The 21,092-nt window shown below is 37.2% G+C and overlaps 1 protein-coding gene across 1 annotated transcript in view; it reads right to left on the minus strand.

Annotated features, from left to right (window-relative positions):
• gldc (glycine dehydrogenase (decarboxylating)) overlaps positions 1-21,092 on the minus strand; it is a 53,644-nt gene that overhangs the window by 16,859 nt on the left and 15,693 nt on the right. Inside the window, exons 4-16 of the mRNA XM_088629437.1 lie at positions 19,930-20,094; positions 18,865-18,942; positions 17,557-17,704; positions 13,365-13,561; positions 9,867-9,963; positions 7,845-7,950; positions 7,246-7,385; positions 5,930-6,010; positions 4,067-4,164; positions 3,431-3,515; positions 3,297-3,338; positions 2,593-2,735; positions 52-127 (exon numbers count right to left, since the gene is read on the minus strand). Of these exons, the coding sequence (XP_088485563.1) occupies positions 52-127; positions 2,593-2,735; positions 3,297-3,338; positions 3,431-3,515; positions 4,067-4,164; positions 5,930-6,010; positions 7,246-7,385; positions 7,845-7,950; positions 9,867-9,963; positions 13,365-13,561; positions 17,557-17,704; positions 18,865-18,942; positions 19,930-20,094 (1,456 nt within the window). The remainder of the gene's footprint in view (positions 1-51; positions 128-2,592; positions 2,736-3,296; positions 3,339-3,430; positions 3,516-4,066; positions 4,165-5,929; positions 6,011-7,245; positions 7,386-7,844; positions 7,951-9,866; positions 9,964-13,364; positions 13,562-17,556; positions 17,705-18,864; positions 18,943-19,929; positions 20,095-21,092) is intronic.

Genomic DNA, 21,092 nt, shown 5'->3' on the forward strand with positions numbered 1-21,092 from the left:
GCCGATTTTTAAAATTATTTTTAAATAATATTTTGAGTTTCTGTGACTCACCGTTCTATGGGTCTCTCCTTTTGCATTTAAATAAGCCTTAATGGCAGCCAAACCAGCATATTCTCCCTGTGCACCACTGGAAAACAAAAAAAAACTAATATGATTAAAAATGTAGAGGGTGCAAAGAAATTACACAATGTACACAATGATACAGCTCAAAGCTTCACTCCCATTTTGAGAAACCATAGATACTTTATTATAGCACTAACTGCACTGCATATCCACAAAAATGAAAAATTCATTCTGGTCATTAAAAGGCTTAAGATGCTTAAGTATTTATGATGATGATTATTCATATCCACGCTTATGGCTTCCAGTTTTCATATCTGTACAATAGTGGCAGCTAAATATTTATCTATGATAAATACTGTATATGATGAATTTCACTCTTTTCCAAGTGTTGCAGTCTAATTTTTTTTTTTAATATGAGTGTTCAATTCCAATAAATACTTGAAATGTACACTTCAAATAAAATGCATGCTATCTACAAAAGTAAATGTATGTGTATGTACACAAGATAAGTTCAATGGTTACTAACAATGTTACATTAATATGTGCTTGTTTAATCCCTAAGGCTCAGGCAATAGCAATCACAGTCAGTTCATGTTATTGATGTAAAACCACTTAGAATTGTTGTTACTGCTGGTAAAATCTTCTCAGGATTAGATCTGTTGTATCCCGTTTGTTACTGGATAGGCCACATTATGTCTTAACACATGTAAATCTACTCCTCAAATTCATAAATAACAGAAAATCTGAAGGTAGTAAAAATTACTGTGTAAAGTTTAAAATTCCATTACTAAGTAACAATTGGCATAACACCCAAACTAGGAACATTTATGTACCGGAGGTGGAACAGGGCACTTTCTACATTACAGACTACAAATCTGAAGGTTAACATTGAGTAACTGGGTCCTATTGTACCTGAAAATAGGCCAAACATCCACAGTAAATCGATTGCCAAACACATTTCGAAAGAAGGAAAGTCAGTATCCAGAGAATAATCTGTTCTTACACAAATCATTACATATTTTACAAAGAAGAACCTACATTTACTGCTTTCAACGCAGTTTGCAAATCTGAAAGCAAACTAGTATAGAGAAATTCTTGGATCATAAAAATACATGTCCCACCACTTACTCAAGATCCATAGCTAAACGTTCATGTTAACACTTACGAAGGATGCCACGTGTGAAGTTATGCAGTTAAATTGAACACAGACACACATGAAGTCACATGAAAGTAAGGTAGGGATAAATGCCATTTTAAATAAATGAAATTAAAATGTGATATACCCATTATTTAAAAACCATGAATCCTCTCCAAAATAAAGCTGGTAAGAATAATTGCAAACCAATTCATCTAAAAACTACAGTATATACATGCCTCCCCTTGACAGCAATGTGTTTAAAGTCTTGATCACTTTGAAAAAGGTTTCAGCCACAAGTTGCCATCCTGAAACTACTGCATGATGTTGGAGAACATAACATTACTAGAATCCACAACTCCCCTACCTCTGTATTTTATTGCTGACCAAGAGAAAAAATCTTTGGGCATTTAACTGTATTCTAAATACTAAGAAAAAATACATTTTTTCTGAAAAGATCTGTAGCTGTTTCAAATCAGCTTTTCAAAGGGGTGACTGTCATGTGATTTTACCAAAAAGGGATTTGATGTGGAACAGAAATCAGAGCGAGGAAGTGGCAAGGAAGTTGGTCTTGGAAGATAGAATAGACACTTTTATTATAGTGGTGTCCGCTTTGTAGCTTGGTAGACTTTCTTTATCAGCTGATTGTGTTTTGCACCCCTTTGAACAAACCTTTTAAAACCTTTAATGAATTTCACATTCATGAAAAGAACTCCTTGCGTATGGATACATGCATCTTAATTTGGATCAACCACGATGGCTGAAAGCCTAAGGTGCTACTTTCAGATTGCAGTCTCCCGGCTGCTAATCAGGTTAATCTATCCATTCGCAAACATTTCCAGTAAAGATTTCTTTTGGCAGCAAGTGGAAGTTACCACCTTGTAATTGTATCTTGTTAGATGACAAAAGATACTCTCTCGCTCTTGCTCAATACTAGAATGGCAGACCTTCAAGGAAAACCCAAGTTAGTGCTGCAAGGGTTGTTGGTGGACCAGTAGATGGGACATTACTCTCTGGATCAGAATTTTCAAAACCAAGGTCCTGAATACTTGATCATTGAAGATAGCATCGAACATTTCAAAACTATAGAGGTGAGTTACTGGCACATAATGTCTGCCATAAGTCAACGAGGTGTTCCTTAAGAACTGAAGAACCTTAAATGTTTATATGGTGTAACATGGACATTGTAGCGTGAATGCTTAGAGAAGTTGTAATCCCATACCTTTCTTCCAAAGAATTTGATAAGTTTCAAAACCATGAACATTAAGTGACATTAGAGAAGTGTACATAATCCACATTACACACTTGCAGTTGCTACCCCAACAATATATACAAACACAATATGTAATTGCTAAAGTGGAACCTGGGTTTTAGTTCTACCAGGAAGAGCTCACCTGTTTGGCTGGAAGGAGATTTTGTCATACCCTGTGATCTCACAGAGATCTTGTTCCAGCTGCCTGAAGAGCTGCTGATAACCCTGAGCCTGATCAAGTGGCACAAACGGGTGGATGTTTGCAAACTCCTTCCAAGTGATTGGCTATCAAAAGAAATATCAGCCATCAAATAAACTCAGTATTTCAATGGTTTCTGTACTTGAAAAGGACATCTTTTTCACGATCTTAAAACATGCTCTTTTTTGCTGTATGGGAGAGGCAAACATTGCAAGCTCTTTGGATGCATCAAGCTTCTATTAGGGATTCAATATAATTTTATTATACTTTATATTGGACTTCTTGTTTTAAATGTAAAGACTAAATATTAAAAGGCCAAAAAAACAAATGACAAAAATTTCCAGAATGCTGTGTTGATCTTACCTAGTCATTTACAAGGTGTTGCAAATGCAATAAGATCTATATAATACTTTTGTTGTCAGAATATCATGCATTAGTAATATTCCATAGTCCCACATCCATTAGCAATCCCTACCCCTCAAATTAAATTAAAGTTTTATGAATCTGATTTGCAGTTTTGGCGCTAAAAGAAATACTGAAACGTTATAACTTCTTCGTTTTGTTTTTTCCCCATTAATTCCTGTCTAAAGGTCATATTGATGAAATTCATTAAAGCAATGCATTAGAGAGAACAGCAAGAAACTTACTGTGAGTTCAGAGGAACTATTCAACTTCATTGTGCAAGAACCCTGAGTCAGAGCACAGAACAAAACAAAAATTATTCAGAATACAGTGCTATAAGAGAAAGGATGGGTTTTTAAATTTCTAATTAAATACCTACCAGCGGTATCATGCTATGTACAAGAGAAATGTCTTTATTTTCCAGTCGTTTCATGTAGCGGACAATATTAGTCTCAGAGTGATAGCTGTAGTGGAAAGATGTAAAAAAAAATCAAAACTATGTAACAGCATGGCTAGAAAGAGAATTTTGACTTGATGACAGCCTTGATAGAAGAGGTCAGTTTCATGCCAGAAGAGGAGAAGGGACTTCAATTTTAATAATCTAGTAAAAGTGCCATGTGTAAATAAACTTATTTAGAATGTTGAATTGTTTGTACTGGTACCTGGGCGAGCTGCTACCTCACATTTTTTCCTTGATATTATATTTTCTCTCAGTGCGTGTTACATATTCTTCTGTTCCTCACATAGCTCAGTTAGTCTCTGTCACTTTGTACCACTGTTTTCCATCATATCTTATCTCCTCATTTATCAACAGGTCACTTCCTCCCTCCTATTTTCTATCTTTGCACAGTTCAATTCAAACACTTTTTTAAAGAAATGCCCCATCTCTAGTTCTCCCTCTTATTTTCCATCTCTGCACAAAAACCAAACTTAATAAAGTATTTGTGGGGAGAATTCCCCAGAAATGTGAAATGCAAAAGAAAGATAATTACACCTCATGCACATGCAGACAAACCTGTTGAAAACTGTGTGTGTAAGAAATTTGCTTGTTCTCTTAAATGGTGTTCCCATGATGCCTTTAAGTCCATCTCCAATTTGTTCAGCAATGAGCTCCTGGGGGAATCAATAACTTAATTAGTTACTGTCTTCAATACTTTCAAGCACTTACAAAAATAAAAAGGAAGCAATACTTTTCTCATATAGTACAGTTTTATCCTCTCATTGTATCCTCTTAAAACACAAAAGACACCGTAGGACAACAAGAAGACATTATTGCACCAATGTGTTATGGCACATCACATCCATTGCAGTGTCCACAGACACACTAAAATGTACACTAAGAAACACCATATGTGTACCAAAAACAAGGCAAAATAGAGTTAATAAACCAATAGGCAGCAATATTCTACTTTCAGAACTATTATATTGTATACCTCCATTGTTACATACTGTACAGTACAATATTTACATCCCATAAAACTGTTGTTTTTTCATTTGAACATCATTTGGTTTATGCCATATCTGGCTAGTATGGTCATCGCAGAACACATTCTCCAATCAACGCTGTGCTACATCAGCACTTCCACGACTGTACTGTAACCATATTGTGCAACTGGCGACACTGACTAGCAAAACAGCTGACACCATGCAGAATTAAAATAGTAGGACAGTTACACATGTAGAACACCTCCATATCTATCTAAAAAAAGGTGAAGAAAGATCAACAAATGAATTTCATCAACAAGTAATGTGATTTACTGTGTAAAGTTATTTTCTGTGTGTATTGTACTAGTTAAGTTGTTAGTTGGTATCAAAACACATTATTCCTGCATGACCTACTTGAAAATACACCGCACTTCACTACTGCATAGCTACATTTATAGAGGAAGGTATATATCTATTATAATAAGTAAACTGATGCAAAACATTCTATTGTATGCCTCAGAGTATTGTAAAGATTGCTAATCTACTGAAACAGTCAGTATTTTGCTCCTAAGTATTATGTTTCTTCCTGCACGATACTGTAGCTGAAATAGTATAGTGGAAATAGAAATTCACCACCCCCTTTCAAAATGCTCACCTTTTGTTGCCCTAAAGCCCAAAAAGAAGACAAATAAAATCAGACTTTTTCCAGCTTTATTTACAAATTGTACCCTGCAACCAAGTCCAAGTGAATAATGAAAGCTAAATTTCTGAGAAAAAACAAAGTAGAATACCTGGGTTGGATAAGAGAACACCTCCCCGAGTTAATACTTGGTGGAAGCACTTTTTGCTTGCCTTGAGTCTGTTTGGATAAAACTCTACCAACTTTGCACACCTAGAGGGAGGAATATTTGCCCATTCCTCCTAACAGAATTGTTCAAGCTCGGTCAAACTGTGTGGTGACTGTTGATGGACTGCCCTCTTCAAGTCATTCCAAAGATTTTCGATGGGATTTAGGTCAGGGCTCTGACTAGGACACTCATGGGCATTCATCTTCCTGTCCTTCAGTCCTATAAAGTTGCTTTGGCGGTGTGCTTTGGGTTATTGTCATGTTGAAAGGTGAACTATCCTCCCATTTTCAACTTCCTGGCTGAGGGCTGCAGGTTTCCTTCAATAATTTGCCTGTATTTTGCACCATCCATCTTCCCTTCTATCCTGACAAATGCCCCAGTCCCAGCTGAAGTGACTGAAGGACAGGAATCCCACAACAGGATGCTGTCACCACCGTGCTTTACTGTCGGAATGGTGTTATTTGGATGGGAAGATGTACTGGGTTTTTACCAGATGTACCATTTTGCACTCCGGCTAAAAAGTTCAATTTTGGTCTCATCTCACCACAGCATCTTTAAGGTGCTTTTTAGCAAAAAATAAGGGGTTAACAAAAACCATTACTTACTGACGAGGATTCACAACCAAACACCCAGAGAAGATCATCCAAATCTCTTTCTGTCACTGTTTCATCTAGTGACACTCCAACCTGGAGAAGTACAGAGACAATTTTAGAACTGATGCATGGATAATAAAATTTTTAAAAATGTTTCTTTAAATACTGTGTAAACCATTAACTTCATAAACCAAACTTAGAAATTCTTTAAACAAGTAACTTTTAACACTAAAGAATGTGATACAATACAGTAATGCTTCTTTCTGCACAAAGGATGTGTTCAAAAGGGTCTTTGTCCTAAACAAACTACAGTAGGGTTTCAACATCTGCAAAATTAACATGCGTTAAAGGCTTATTTGCATTTCGGTCTGGCCGACTGGGTCAAGGTGGATGAAAGAAGAGAAGAGTGGGATAAAACTGAGCTGAAGTCTGTCAACTATAACATTCAAATGAGCAGTGCACCACACTAGGAGAGGAATATAGCTAGTGAGTGAGCCTCTTCCAGCCCAAGTACCCACTACATAGCATTCGCATCTCGACCGGGTCTTGTTTTTATATTATAAACACTCCAGAGTCTGTGTCCACACTCCAGGTTCTGGGGGAATGACAGGCAGGAGATTACGTTACAGGCTAAATGTTGAAAAGGCTGAGCAGGCTAGACACAGAGAAGGGATTCATATTGTTTATTTTAGCTGATTACTATAAATTTGCAGTTACTGTTGTTTCTTTTAGTTGATCAATGCATTAGTACTTTAATTAGCATATAAGGGAGGGTTACTGTCTTTTGACACAAACTATGTACTGTTATACATTATGCGACTGTATAGGGGTGGACTTGGTTTTCTGTGAATTTGGCTATTTGTGATGATTCTCTGCATCAAACCTTTGTGAATGTCGAGAGCCAACTGTATTCATAAATTCATCCATCCATTTTCTAACTGCTTTATCCAATGCAGTATTGCGGGAGAGCTGAAGCCTGTCCTTGCAAGCAACAGACACATGGCAAGATACAACCTGGAAGGGATGCTAGTCCACTTCAGGGCACACGCAGACACCGATACAAGACACACTCAGATCAGGACCAATATTCCCAAAAGCCAATTTACTTACCAGTAGGTCTTTGGACTGTTGGAAGAAACTAGAGCACCCAGAGAAAACCCACACAATCACAGGGAGAACATACAAGATCCATGCTCAAGTTCTATAATCCACTACCGAGACCCAATTTACATTACTATATTCAGTTTTGGGTCACCATGACGCTAGAAGTATATTCTGCGTATCAGAAGCAAGCTCTCTTTAATTTGTACACTAAAGGTAGCACCTACCAGTCCCTCGCTGTACATTCGGAGGTTGACTTGTCGTTGCACTGCTCTCTCCAGGATATCCTTTGCTGCCACACTGCAATGAATCTTCAACGTGTCAAAGAACATATCATGTTCCAGTTTGTGTCCAGCGCGCTTCAGACCTATGGGAAAAGAATGATATGAGCATTAGTTCCAGTTCAAGTCCATGGCCATAAATGATCTCATAAAAACAAACTGTTTTTATTTGCAATACAGAATTGCATCAGCATTTAATAATTGATGTATAACTGAGTAGTCTTGTTCCATGACTGGCCATTAGACAACTCCAGTACAAGACAGACCTGTCTTGACAAATGTCTGATTTTCTGCTCATTTTACCATATAAGTCATTATGTCAGGATGTTATTTGTTATGTATTGCTATTACAGGTTTTAATATCAAACACACAAAAAAATCAATTGACGTATTGACTTGCAAGGAAAATACTCCAATGCTTAACATTCTAAAACGTTCCCATTTATTGTTGAAACAGTGATCATTTCTCTCGTTCAATAACTAATCATTACCAGAAATCATTATCACTCAATGCAGCACACAGTTATAAGATGATAAAGTTATACCTTCAGCCAATATCAAGGTAGCATTGTGCACCCTCTTGGCAATGTGCTTCAACCCCTGAGGTCCATGGTAGACAGCAAACATTACAGCCATATTAGCTAGAAGAGCCTGAAAAAAAGAATTTCATGTGGAGGGTGCATTCAATTTTTACATACCTTTAAGAAAACTCAATATGAAAAGACTTAACATATATATCATTAAATATTATATACTCAAAAGATAATTTAATCCATCAAAAATGTATTTTTTTGTTCTCTATGCATCGTATTAAAATACATTTATTGCAAGTTAAGATCCATTGCAGATTAAAACTTTTTTTATATTAATGATAAAGCATCATTAATGATCTTAATATCACTATTTTTATCAACTTTCCTCTAGACCCGATCACCAGACAGATTTGGTCTTACAGTTTATCCTGTTATACAGTTAGAGGTCAGCTTATGGAAAGCCGGATCATCCATTGAGTAACATTTAGCACCTGTTGCACCATATTATACAGAGTCCATAGTTATGAATGTCATATTACAATCTTTTTTTAGTTAATACTTGTCAACATCAAAAATGCAATGTTGATATTCAGAAATACATTTCAAGGACACTTTTTAAAAGCCATTGTCAACTTCAAGCCCTATACAGTCACTCTATACAGAAGAGAGGAGATTTAGTCTGTTCTAGATAAGAAGCACATCAAAAGAATATATAGTTTTTATTCTTGGACACAACATGTTGTGCAATCCGTCTCGCCACGCCAAGTGAAAAAAATGAAGATTAAAAACTAGGGAAGGCCACCTGGAAAGTGAGCCACCTCAGCAACTGAATCAGTTGTCTGACTGAATTTGAACCAGTGAGGTTCTCTTGATTTCAAAAGGATATGTTTGAATACGGTAATAAGCGCCTGGCAATTATGTTACTGAAGAAAAAATATGTAATTTCACTCTGTAGAAGTGAAAAAAAGTAGATATGACTGATTTTTATGACAGTTTGTCTAAGAGCATTAGCAATAACTGTGAATTTACAGAGATCAGGAAACACGTGAGAAACATCTTCATCGTAGCAACAATGGTGTCATAGAGCAAAAAAATGGTATTAAAAAACACAATTTGTTGAAGTGACAATTCATAAAGTCTTTGTGTAGTGGGGTTACTTCAATGAGTTACTTCAATGTGTGCATTTATTGTCATCAATTGTTAAACAAGATGTTCCAACAATATACATTTTAACAGAACAGAGAATTGCATACTACACAATAATCAGGACTCAGACATTTAAATAATTATAGTTAATAAAACAAAGCAAACTCAGAGGGGTTTTGGCATCTAGTGAAGATAATATAAATTGCATTTTAAAAGGATGTACTGTATGTCATTATTAAATAAACACCCAAAACAAGAAACACTACAAATAATATACTGTATTTAAGAGTTGCGCACAGTTTTTCAATAATTTATGATATGTTTGACCTATTTGAAGGACATTTGAATCAGTTGGGCCACTGTAGCAAATTACATTGAGCGATCTACTTTGATTGCAAGAACAAAAGGTTTCAACAACATTACTGGGTAGTTTGACTAGGTATTTGGCTTGTCTTCAATTTTGTCTTAGCATTTTAAATTGCCTTTGCAGTGTTTGCAAACTCTCCTGTTTTGTGATCATTTCATTTTGATTTTGTGATCAGTCTTGACTAATTTATTTACTATACCAGAATTAAGATTACTGAAATAAATTAGGAAGAGCAGGATCTGAATACAATAACGCTGTCGTATTCTATGAACTAGGACACACAAATTTGATTATAAACCGTCACATACAGTTTACTTTGGTTTAAAAACTGTTTAAAGCATAGATAAGAAATATATGTATGATCTTCAAATCTGTTGCCTTCAATTCTGAAAGTTCCACATAAAAAAATCTGAAAATCGAACTCTATCATGTACCAAATGCTCCCTTTTCTGTTTAGATCGCATCAGGATATTTCATTCAAGCATTTTGAAGACTGATCTCCCCAATGTTTCTCTGCTTACCTGGGCAGTGCAGATGTTGCTTGTGGCTTTATCTCTACGGATATGTTGCTCCCGTGTCTGAAGAGCAAGACGGTATACTTCCTTCCCTGCTGCATCTCTAGAAATAAAATAATAGATTTTCTCTGGGAAACAGTGCTTGAAAGACAGCAAATAATCAAAATAATGAAATTGTTTGACTTTTCTGTACCTCGGTGCCTTGAGTTTGAAATGAACTGCAAGAGTTAAAGGAGTTTCTAGAAATGGGAAGCCACTTGCATTGCTGTGCATGTTTAATTGGACAGAAATGCAAATATACTGTTAGAGCTATAGGTGACTACAGAAGTGTCTCAAAGAATCTAGATACAATGGGTACCTGGCTAGTGTCGACATTTCTAGCTTCAAAGCCAAGGGATGTTTGGCTGAAAATGTAGTAGGGAGTCCAGATTCAATGATCAAAGCAGTCGCCAAGTTTACCTTGGTCTACCTTAACTAGTGAGGCAGGGAAGGACAAGAGACAAGACCATAAGAAAAATATATCGGAAGCAAGAGGTCCTTGTTCCAGATCACCTGATAGGACCAGATCACAGCCAAGTATTTGAACTTTGATAATGTGTATGTGTAAAGCATCTCTTGGTTAAACCCACCCTCTTCTGATTATTGGTTACATTTTTAAAATGGAAAAAAAGGTGGTCCCCATGTATTTTGTGGCATCTGGGTTTTACAGAGAGAGAGATTTAACTGCAGGTCGTATTCTACTTAGTTTATAAGGCAGCTCATCTCTTATTTTGGCCTTTGTAGGCGCTATTTTTAAATTAATCACTTTGTAACAGTCAGGTTTTTTTGGGGGGTGGCTAGAACGGAGGCCTTTTGGATGCCTTATGTAAAATTGTTCATAACGTTACATGTGTGTTATGTGTAGGCTAGTGTGTATTTTCATTATTAATAATACTTGTTTAACCAAGTGTGCCTGAATTATTATGGTTTTCACCAAAGCTGTGCCAAAGAAACAAGAACTTGTGTGCCTCTAATTATACTAAATGCTTGTGTATATGCTTGGCAAAATTCTTCATAAGTTTAATCAATAAGTAAAATTTAAAAGTCAATCTGCTCAGTCAATTCCTGATTTTCTCCATTCTTAACCCATTATTTGTTACAATACTCTATCAAAGCATTTCTGTCAATTGTAGAACAAGGCAGTTCACAGGCTAAACAGGAAGTGTGCCTGAGTAAGCACCATTTCCTTCTACAATTTTTATCTGTTCAAATGTTATGCCCTTATCAGTTTTTGTTTTACCCATAGTTCTCTGCATCTGTGGTTTTCTCATTTCCATTCTGACCCCTCCTCCAGGCTCTCTCCCCTACATCATCAGTCAGATTAAAGAGGAACTGAATATATTCACTGTAAAAAGAGAGCTCATGGGGTTCCTGGCCCTGTGTGTATCAGGTGACTTTGTAATCTCTGTTCTTAACTAAAAAGGTCATGTTGCTTCAGTCTATCAGCAGCCATATCACCCTGCAACTCACAACTGGCAACCCACTGAAGCTAAGCAGGTGTGAGCCTGGTCAGTACCTGGATGGGAGACCTCCTGGGAAAAACTAAGGTTGCTGCTGGAAGAGGTGTTAGTGGGGCCAGCAGGGGGCGCTCACCCTGTGGTCCATGTGGGTCCTAATGCCCCAGTATAGTGACGGGGACACTATACTGTAAACAGGCGCCGTCCTTCGGATGAGATGTAAAACCGAGGTCCTGACTCTCTGTGGTCATTAAAAATCCCAGGGCGCTTCTCGAAAAGAGTAGGGGTGTAACCCCGGTGTCCTGGCCAAATTTCCAATTGGCCCTTACTAATCATGGCCTCCTAATAATCCCCTTCTATGAATTGGCTACATTACTCTGCTCTCCTTCCCACTGATAGCTGATGTGTGGTGAGCGTTCTGGCGCACTATGGCTGCCGTCGCATCATCCAGGTGGATGCTGCACATTGGTGGTGGTGGAGGGGAGTCCCCATTACCTGTAAAGCGCTTTGAGTGGAGTGTCCAGAAAAGCGCTATATAAGTGTAAGCAATTATTATTATTATTATTATTATCGGTATAGAGCTAAAGGATGCCATTCCTTTAAACCCTGGAATCTGTTTGCTATTCTCAAAGCCAAAATTGTAGTCATTATTTAAGCAAGGCCTTACTAGTGTGTCATACAATTTTAACATAACATCCCTAAATTTAAATTCTACATTTTTAATTACATACCCTAACATTTTGCTTGCCTTTTAATTGCTTCCTCATATAGATGTACATTATGTCAACATAAAATCCTAATCTTGTTAATAAAATAAGTAGCAAACACAATCATTGGAAAGGGAATTGCAAACATACACAAAATCATGGAGCGGGCAGACATATGGTACATAAAATGTATCGCTGACAAATTTAAAGTGCTCCACAAAGGGAAGTACAGTACACTACACATTTCTGGTTGATCTGGAGCTGCAGGAAGTTAAAACCAAAAAGGATTTTGCTGTTTATTTAGATTCTTCTCTGTCCACAACAAACAATGTGGGAAAGAAAAGAAACAAACATAATACAAGGCTACATAACAGAGCATGGATTTTAAATTCAGGGAAGTTATGCTATAATGTTATAATGTAAAGTTCTATTCATTCAGATTATTTTGTTCAATTTTGGTTGTCTTACCACAAAACAGATCTTCTAGCCTTATAAAGTTCAGGGAGTTTAAAGAACAGCAATAGTGATTCCTGGTTTCAAGGAACTGTCAGATAAGTTAAGGATCTCATATTCAGTCCGGAACAAAGGCGAGTGAAATTTGATACATGTGTGCAAGATCATAAGGGTATAGGTAGGACAAGCCTAGGGATTATTTAATACTCAGTAATGAAGCAAGGGTTACAAATAAAAAGTAAAGGAAATTCAGCTAGAATAAGACAATAGGAAAAACTTATTTTACTGTTGTGTAAAAGAGAACAGGATTACCTGCCAGGGGGTTTAGGCCCTTCAACTGATGCAATTCAAAACAGTAAATTTTGTAGCAAAAGAATTAGGTCAGCAAGAGCTGGCAGTCAAACTTCTTAGCTTTCTCAGCTCAGTTTCAGATGCAATATGCAAAAATCTTCACCAGTTTAAACAGTGCCACATTATTGAGTGCCTAATTTGCTATTAATGGTCTGGCAAGTTTTACTTCTCTTTACTTTATGGATTACTGCTTTCATCAACTTAACATTCTATATACTTTATAGTCTTTAGATTTTTTATGAATGTTTCATTTCTCAAACTGCACTAGGTTTCAGTAATACAATGGGACAGCGTTAATGAATCTTTTCAATGATTCAGTGGCTTGTTTTCATTTAAGTGATTTGGTGAATCATATGAACTAATTTACTAAAAAGAATCAAACTGCTCACCTCTGATTCTCATTTAAAACCCTATCCTTTCAAGGCTCGAACAAGCTTTGGTTCACTTCTGAAACCGTTTCACCAAAATATGCGTACAACAAAAAACTGAAAACATACCTTGTGACGCCAACCATCCTGCCTGGCATCATTCTCACCAGATTTTCTTTCACAGCAAAGAAGGCAGCATGAGGACCCCCATAGCTCAGTGGCACCCCAAATCTCTGTGAGCTCCCCAGAGCGATATCCACTCCGAATTCCCCTGGTGGTCGAAGCACACATATGGCCAGCAAATCTGTTGCACAGCAGGCTAAGGCCTAGAGGAATGAAGAGTGGAGTTAATTTATTATTTCTGTCTCAATGTGGCAAACACTGCCCCCAGGAATCTGAAAAAGAATGTGTTGGGTTGCGCCATTCCTCGGATAATTTCTCCACTGTTATTGAAGGATGTGCTAACAGACAAAAAACCATCTATAGTCTTTACAGCAAAAAAAGGAAGCGCACTACAATTTAGAAGATGATAAATTATATATTTCATATTGGTGTGATCTGCTGTACAAACAAGCCAGATTATGCAATTTGGGCTGGGTGAGTTATATGGACAGAAAAAAAAAACAGACCTACTAGTTTCAGTTCACTATTTTCTTATGATTTAAAAGAAAAACTGCTTTAAGTTTAACACGAGTCATGATTTCCATTTCTAGCAACAGAAGCACATTCTTTCTGAAATCAAGTAATTGTCTAGTCTGCCAGTCTACTGTATTCTATAAAATGAATACAAAAGATCCTTCATGCTAAACCTATAAGCAACTCCTCTGGTACAGCTCATTTTAGTTGTAAGCAGAAAAGGAATACATACAAAGTCATAATTCTACCTCTATCCAGTGGTATAATGTAGCCACTGACAGAGCATGGCTTCCAGGGATTTCCAAATACTCCATTTCGAAACTATTCAAACCAAAAGAGATCATTCAAAAGGTGGAATTTTTTGTTAACTGCAAAGCAAGATTAACTGCCTTTCCCTTCTTCTCAAATGATGTAATAATATAACAGAAATAACTGCCTTCTTATGCTTCTACTTAAAATCTTAAATAGATATTTCAAAGGATTCTATTCATTTAATAAAATAATAATAATAATAATAATAATAATAATAATAATGTTTCTTTATTAGCCCTATACAATTTCTTGCATTAGGAATTCATCTTTTCGCATACCCCAGCTTTTCTCCATGGAGACAGACACACAGACAGGGAGAGAAGCTTGGGGTCAGAGCGCAGGGTCTGCCATTGTACGGTGCCCCTGGAGCAGTAAAAGTTAAGGGCCTTGCTCAGGGGCGCAACGGAGTAGGATTCCTCTGCCGGCCGCAGGATTTGAACCGGCGAACCTTCCAGTCACAGGCGCAGATCCTTAGCCACAGAGCCACCGCTCCGCCCATAATTTTTGTATAATAAGATAATACAAATCAAGATATTATAGACATTAAGCTGTTTTTTAACTGACAGAACATGCATTGCTGACAGCTCTTTTACATATGAACATATGCTGGAGTAACATATAGCCAACGTCTGTTTAGCAAATGTATGCTTTTGAACTTTAAAGCTCAACTAGGAAATTAAACCATAAAACCAGACCATTGATTTAATGCAGACTTAAACAATCATGTTAAAGGTCACAAACGATACACATCCAGTCAAAGGTTCCAAGATTTAGATTTTTGAGTGACTCAGTCTTTTCACCAAAAACTGGAATATTAAAATATTAAATATTAAAAATTCTATAGAGATCGACAATGAAGAAAAATTCAGTTAAACACATTTTGTTAATGTTAATTTTAATTTAGAAGTGCTGCCTTTCTAGCTGAAACCTGTGGTGCAGTGGTTAGCATTGCTGCCTCCCAGCACTGAGGCCCTGGGTTTAATTCATTGTGGAGTTCGTAATTTAAGTGGCGTCTGGAAACATCGCCCCTGGTGTGAGTGTGTGTGTTTGTGTCTGTCTGGCATCTAACTGGCATCCCAATACTTGCTGGGATAGGTTCCGGCTCTCCTGAGACCCTGAACTGCATGAAGCAGTTAGAAATTGGATGGATGGATTTCAAATTGTTTAAGTAGTATTTTTAAGCATGATTTCTGGAAATCTCTGCCAACACCATCGAAATGTTCCAAACCTACTAACCACAGTTGCTGACGGCTTTTTTTCACTCATACAAAATAGATGTCTTGTGTAACCTAAACTCTAGTAAATAAACACAGCTGAAAGAAAAGCAATTGATTCAGGTGCAGGTTAAAGTGTGCTGGTTTGAGAAAAAAAGTCTAATGATGAGCTGACAAACTTGTACCCTATAGGAAGTATCCCTATCCCAGCAACTCTTAAAATAAATGCTCTGGCATCTAGCCTTCTAAGCATGTAGACCTTTAGGCATTTCTGACTGAGTGCCCAGTAAACACATTTGGCAGATTTAAGTAAAATATATTCAAAATTAATACAGGAATTAAACTTCAATGCAGAAACAGGTCAGAATGGCAAGGCACACTAAAGACTCCTGAAGGAATTGTGCAGCAGTTATGGAGGGGCATTCTTGGATAGGTAAGGTACGTCACAAATTCCAATCAGATGATTGTCAGGCCATGTTGTTTGGTCTCATGATCAAGAAAAGGCAGAAGTCCAAAGGATCATGGGCATGATTCCCAGACCAGCCTCTGCAGCTGTACAGTTCACTGTGGACTTTAGGACTTCTTACTGTTTTATGTACTAATCTGACAAGAACAAAAACCTAAGAACAAAGTAGATCAAAAATGTAGTGAGAGGTTGATGTCAGAATAAAGGCTTCCTCTATAAAAAGGAAGCTGGAAAACAATGATATGCAGTTTTATAATGACAGTGGACATCCAAGCTCATGCACAGAAAAACGCAGTTCCTTGAAAAAGTATTAAGATTAAAAAATTAAAAAGACCCACAGATTAGTTGAGTGGCTCTATCTGCATGCAATTATTCTGGTTCACAGGTTTTCAGAACACAACCCTCGGTAGTCACTCAGTCAGGTTGTGAATTTAAAGCAAAGATTCTATCATGCTTAAGAAGCTTTCAAAACAACTCACGGATAATGTTGTATACAGACCCAGATCAGGAGAAGGGTATGAAAGCATTTCGGAGACTAATTATTTCTTTGAGCCTGGTGAAAGTGACCATTGAGAAGTATAAGGCACACAGACAATGCTTACGTTAGGCTGTCCTTACAAATTGAGCACCCAGACAAGGAGAAAACCGATTATGGATTCTAACTTGAGGCCAATTTACGGTATAAAGAGTTCAGAGACAGATATGGGAGAAAATCTGGGTAATATCCTAGTGATTCCACAAAGGTCTCATACGTAGAAATGAAAAAAAAACATTTTAAATCTTGCATAATGGTTAGAACAAAGCACGCAATAGATACTGCAAACATGGCAAAAGGTTTTGTGGTCAGACTAGAAAAAATGGAACTCTGTGGTCTAAATGCAAAGCATTACATCACTCAGTCAAGACTATCTCTGCTGTCAAGCATGGTGGTGGCAGCATTGTAATAGTTCAGCTCTTCATAAGCAGGGAACAGGAAGCTTATCACGACTGATGGAAACAAATGAATTAAAGCATCAGCATATCCTAGGGACAACCTGTTTTTGGTCTTAAGCTTCAGCCCTTTCATATGGTGAAATTACAAAATGATACACATTTTTTAAACTGGTCAGACAGAAGACCAAGGGTAAGAAGGTTACAGCAAATTTCAACAGAAAAAATTGTAATGCATTGATTGCATAATTTGGTGGATGTACCTTTCGCAGCAATTATATGTGGATCAAGACTAGTTACAAAAGAAATTTTCCCCGTTCGTCATTTCAGTGGGTAGCCGAATGTTTCCCCAGGGATGGGAAAACACAGAAACAATTTATAATTTTGGAGATTAATCACTAACAAATAAGGCAAGGTTCTTGATTTTGTAAAAGTAGGTATCACTGGAAGCTGGAATAAACATGCTCTGGTTGTGTGATGATTGAACATGGAACAGTTATCCAGTCATATTGCCACAAAGTTTGGTAACAGAAAAGCTGCAAACTCACCTGTTAGATAGCTCAAAAAATGGCACTGACACGGTGACACTCTGCGACATTATATAACATTAATTGCTACTTCAAAGTCTACAAGCTTTAAAACAACAAAATGAGAAAACTGCAAAAGTCTGAATGCTTGTGCAAGGCACTGTATATGAAGGTTTTCAGGCCATAAATCTTCCCATGAAAAGACCCTATATTTTCCCTTGCCAGGAGATTCTTACCCCGCTCTTCTGAGCTCTGTCCACCAGCCCAGTGAAGTCTTCAATCCTGCCCTCAGTGTCTGGATACTGGAACAAGACTCCCGAGACATCCTTTCCACTGAAGTCCATCTCGTGTGGCAACTTCAGCTCTGTTTTTACCCCAATGTAGCTACCACAAACAAAGAATTCAAGTTATTTCTTTTGTACAACATTTTACTGTATTTCCACTTGGCAATTGTCTGTGGTTTTTCCTGTCCATAACTGTTAAAGGTCATCATTAATATTACCTAAACATAACGAGGCTTTGATTGGAAAAGTTAAAGGGGTTTGCAGATTTTTCCTCCAAGTCTTAAAGGATTCATCACATAGCAGAAATTTAATAATTCTATATATGAAAGTGTTAACAACCTTTCTGACTGTCATGATTACATAATCTTGTTTGTAATCGGAGACCGCTTCAGAGAACACGTCAGGGCTGTGAAGATTAAAGATCTCTCCAAGCCCATTGTTTCTCATTTCACCTCTGACGGCCACGACCACTCTAATCTCTCCGTCTGTGTTCTCAAAGATATGTCTTAATATATCCATAGAATTGTAAAGCCATAGAATTATAAAGGGGTCAATGTGGTCACTTATTAGCTACCACTCCTTTGTGACAATGAGTGGCCACGTTTTTGTAAATATTCAATAAGGTGTGACAAGCACAAGCATTTTGAAAGGTGAAGTGAAGCTTCTTACTGAGAAGATAGCTGCACTTTTGAATTAATTGCAGGACCTTCAACTAGAAGACACTCAATTCTGAGCAAGTGACCACATAAAATATGATATGCACAGTGCTTTCTGTTCCTTCAGAACTTACATGCAAATTGTCAAGTTCATATAGTTCTAGGTATTCCCACAGTAAAACGAAATATTAAAGTTGTAGAATGTTACATAAATACCAAACTTTTTCCAATAAGGACACCTTTCCTTCCCGCCCCCCCATTTATCAACCCCTGAAATCAACAAGGGCAGATGCAGCTATCATTGAAAACACTGCTAGTTCACAGGTGCCTAATAAGCCACATGACCAACAAGGCATTACAAAGTTTAACTTTGCAGCCTCACTTGGAAAACACCAGTCTCAGCTGGCAAACAGCATAACCTCGATTCCAACTTGAGGCCTTTAGGGTTTTGTACCAAAAATGGCCCCTAAGACCACGTGAGAGCCAATTTTATGAGCAGTTTTAAAATTAAATCATCACCATGGAAGGGGGTTCATTACAATTTCTGTGACTAGCGCTAAAAGAATTGTAAAGGCATAAATGTATATTAATCAAAGGTTCTTACTTGGCTCTGGTCTGCACCACAGCTATTGTCTGAGGGTGGCAGCGAGGGTCAATGTAAAACTTCCTTTTCTTATTCTGCCTGGAATAAGTGGAACAAAGAAATGCATTCGCCATTAAAAACAAACATGTCCAGGAAAACCAAAAAGATGTTACATAATCAACAGAGCAGTGTCTTCCTGCTTATTTTTGTTCTTTACACTAGGTAAAGCTGTTCATTAAAATCCTTTAGCTTTTTTTCATATTCTTGGAAGTTTTCTGTTTAAATCTTTACATTTACAGCTACAAGTGAGGTAATTTGGCCAAGGTCTTTAAAGAAATCTATCCACACAGCATCCACATAAAATTAATTATTAAAAGTGCATCCATGGTCTCTAGGATTTGCATGTAAATTGACTCATTCCAGTTAAGTAGTTAATAATAATAATAACAACATTACTTTATTAAACCTTTACAATTTCTTGCATTAGGAATTATCTTTTCGCATACCCCAGCTTGCTCTCCATGAGACACACAGACACACGGCTAGGGAGAGAGCCTGGGGTCAGAGCGCAGGGTCTGCCATTGTACAGCGAATTGTACAGTTTTACATTTGAACCGGCAACCTTCCAGCCACAGGCGCAGATCCTTAGCCACAGAGCCACCGCTCCGCCCATATATATAGTTATATATTCCTGTTAATTTTGTTCTTCATGTCCTGTTCCATTACCATGTTTCCTTACACTTGGAATGCAGCTGTTGTTTCACGAGAAGGGCCACTTCACTCTCACTCTTGCCACCTGTAAAGCCCCCTATTCTCTGACAAGGTATTGTTTGTTATCACTATTTTTACCTGTGCCTTGTGGCCACACTGTTGCATTGTTTTTGGAATCTTGCTAGACATACCAGTTTTCTGCAAAATTTGTTTAGCATCTTACAGGCTATGAGAGGATGTTTTTCTCTTTTGGGTTAAATGCAACTTTCTTCCACAATTAAACGTAAAAAATTAATCAAATGTAAAATGTACATGAGGTTAATTACACCTGAAAGGCTACTCTTTAGGCCCTTACAGACATAATACTGTTCTCACCTGTGGCATAACTGCATAGCCTCTGCAGCTGCAGTGCCTTCATCCAGGAGAGAGGCATTGGCAACCGCCATGCCAGTGAGATCACACACCATGGTTTGGTAGTTAAGCAGGCTTTCTAGGCGACCCTGGGAAACTTCTGGCTGGTATGGAGTGTACTGAGTCACCCTGAATGTGAGAGGGTCAGAACAGGTAAGACAGCAGGTGAGTCTTTGGATGTCATTCTTTTTCGTACAACCACACCTTCTGTTTTTTTTCCAGATAAGCTCAAAGTTACAGTATTGATCAAATGCTTTTCAACTACTTAACCCAACCACTAAACCCAATTCAATTAACAATTTAGTGCACAGTTGGAATGAGAACTGATTCTCAAATAGGGTTTCCAAAACCGGGTTACTCTCATGTAAACCACTTGGAACCCATTTGGAATGCCATATTAAAAAATTGCCCTCCTGGAATGAATAAAGTATTTTGAATTGAATATTTCACAAGAAGTTCACAACTGACCTCTTTTCCGTAAGCTTTCTTAAACCCATAATAAAGCAAAGACTAAACTACCAAGTTACTCCACACCACCTTAATTTCTATGAATTAATGTTTTAATTGGTTTAGCTTAAGCTTTTATCAAAAGCAACTTTAATTTGTACCAAAAATATGTGGGAAGTTTTACTGATGCCATCAGAGTGTTTACTAAAGGGTACAACAGCAGTACCAATGAATTTATTATTTTTATTTTTTGCTACTTTAAAATTTGTTCCACATTTTAAAACAGGCAAGTACAATCTGATATAAATGGGAAAACAGCCCAGAAAAAAATTGGATATCAAGAAATTTGAATAACATTTTTCTATTTATTTTCCGATGAAGAAGAAAGAGTTCGACAGCTAAACTGTTAGAAAAAAGGTCAGGTGTGAAATATGTTTTGCAGCATCTAAAGTAATTCCAATATATACCACATATTTTAAAATGAATACAGAGATAAAATGCAAGCTGAAAATAAAAAAAGGTATGAGGGAGAAGGAAACAAAGCAAAGGATAACAAGAGCTTGTGAAAACAGGCAGAGCAAGTGAGGAAGTGTCAAGACACATGGTAATCTTTGAGACAAAGTCCAGGTGAGGTAAATGAATGGAGAGGTTTAAAAAGAAACTGGTCGGTCACTGAGAGC

Source organism: Lepisosteus platostomus, chromosome 4 (assembly GCF_059453375.1).
Source record: "Lepisosteus platostomus isolate fLepPlt1 chromosome 4, fLepPlt1.hap1, whole genome shotgun sequence".
NCBI lineage: Eukaryota > Metazoa > Chordata > Actinopteri > Semionotiformes > Lepisosteidae > Lepisosteus > Lepisosteus platostomus.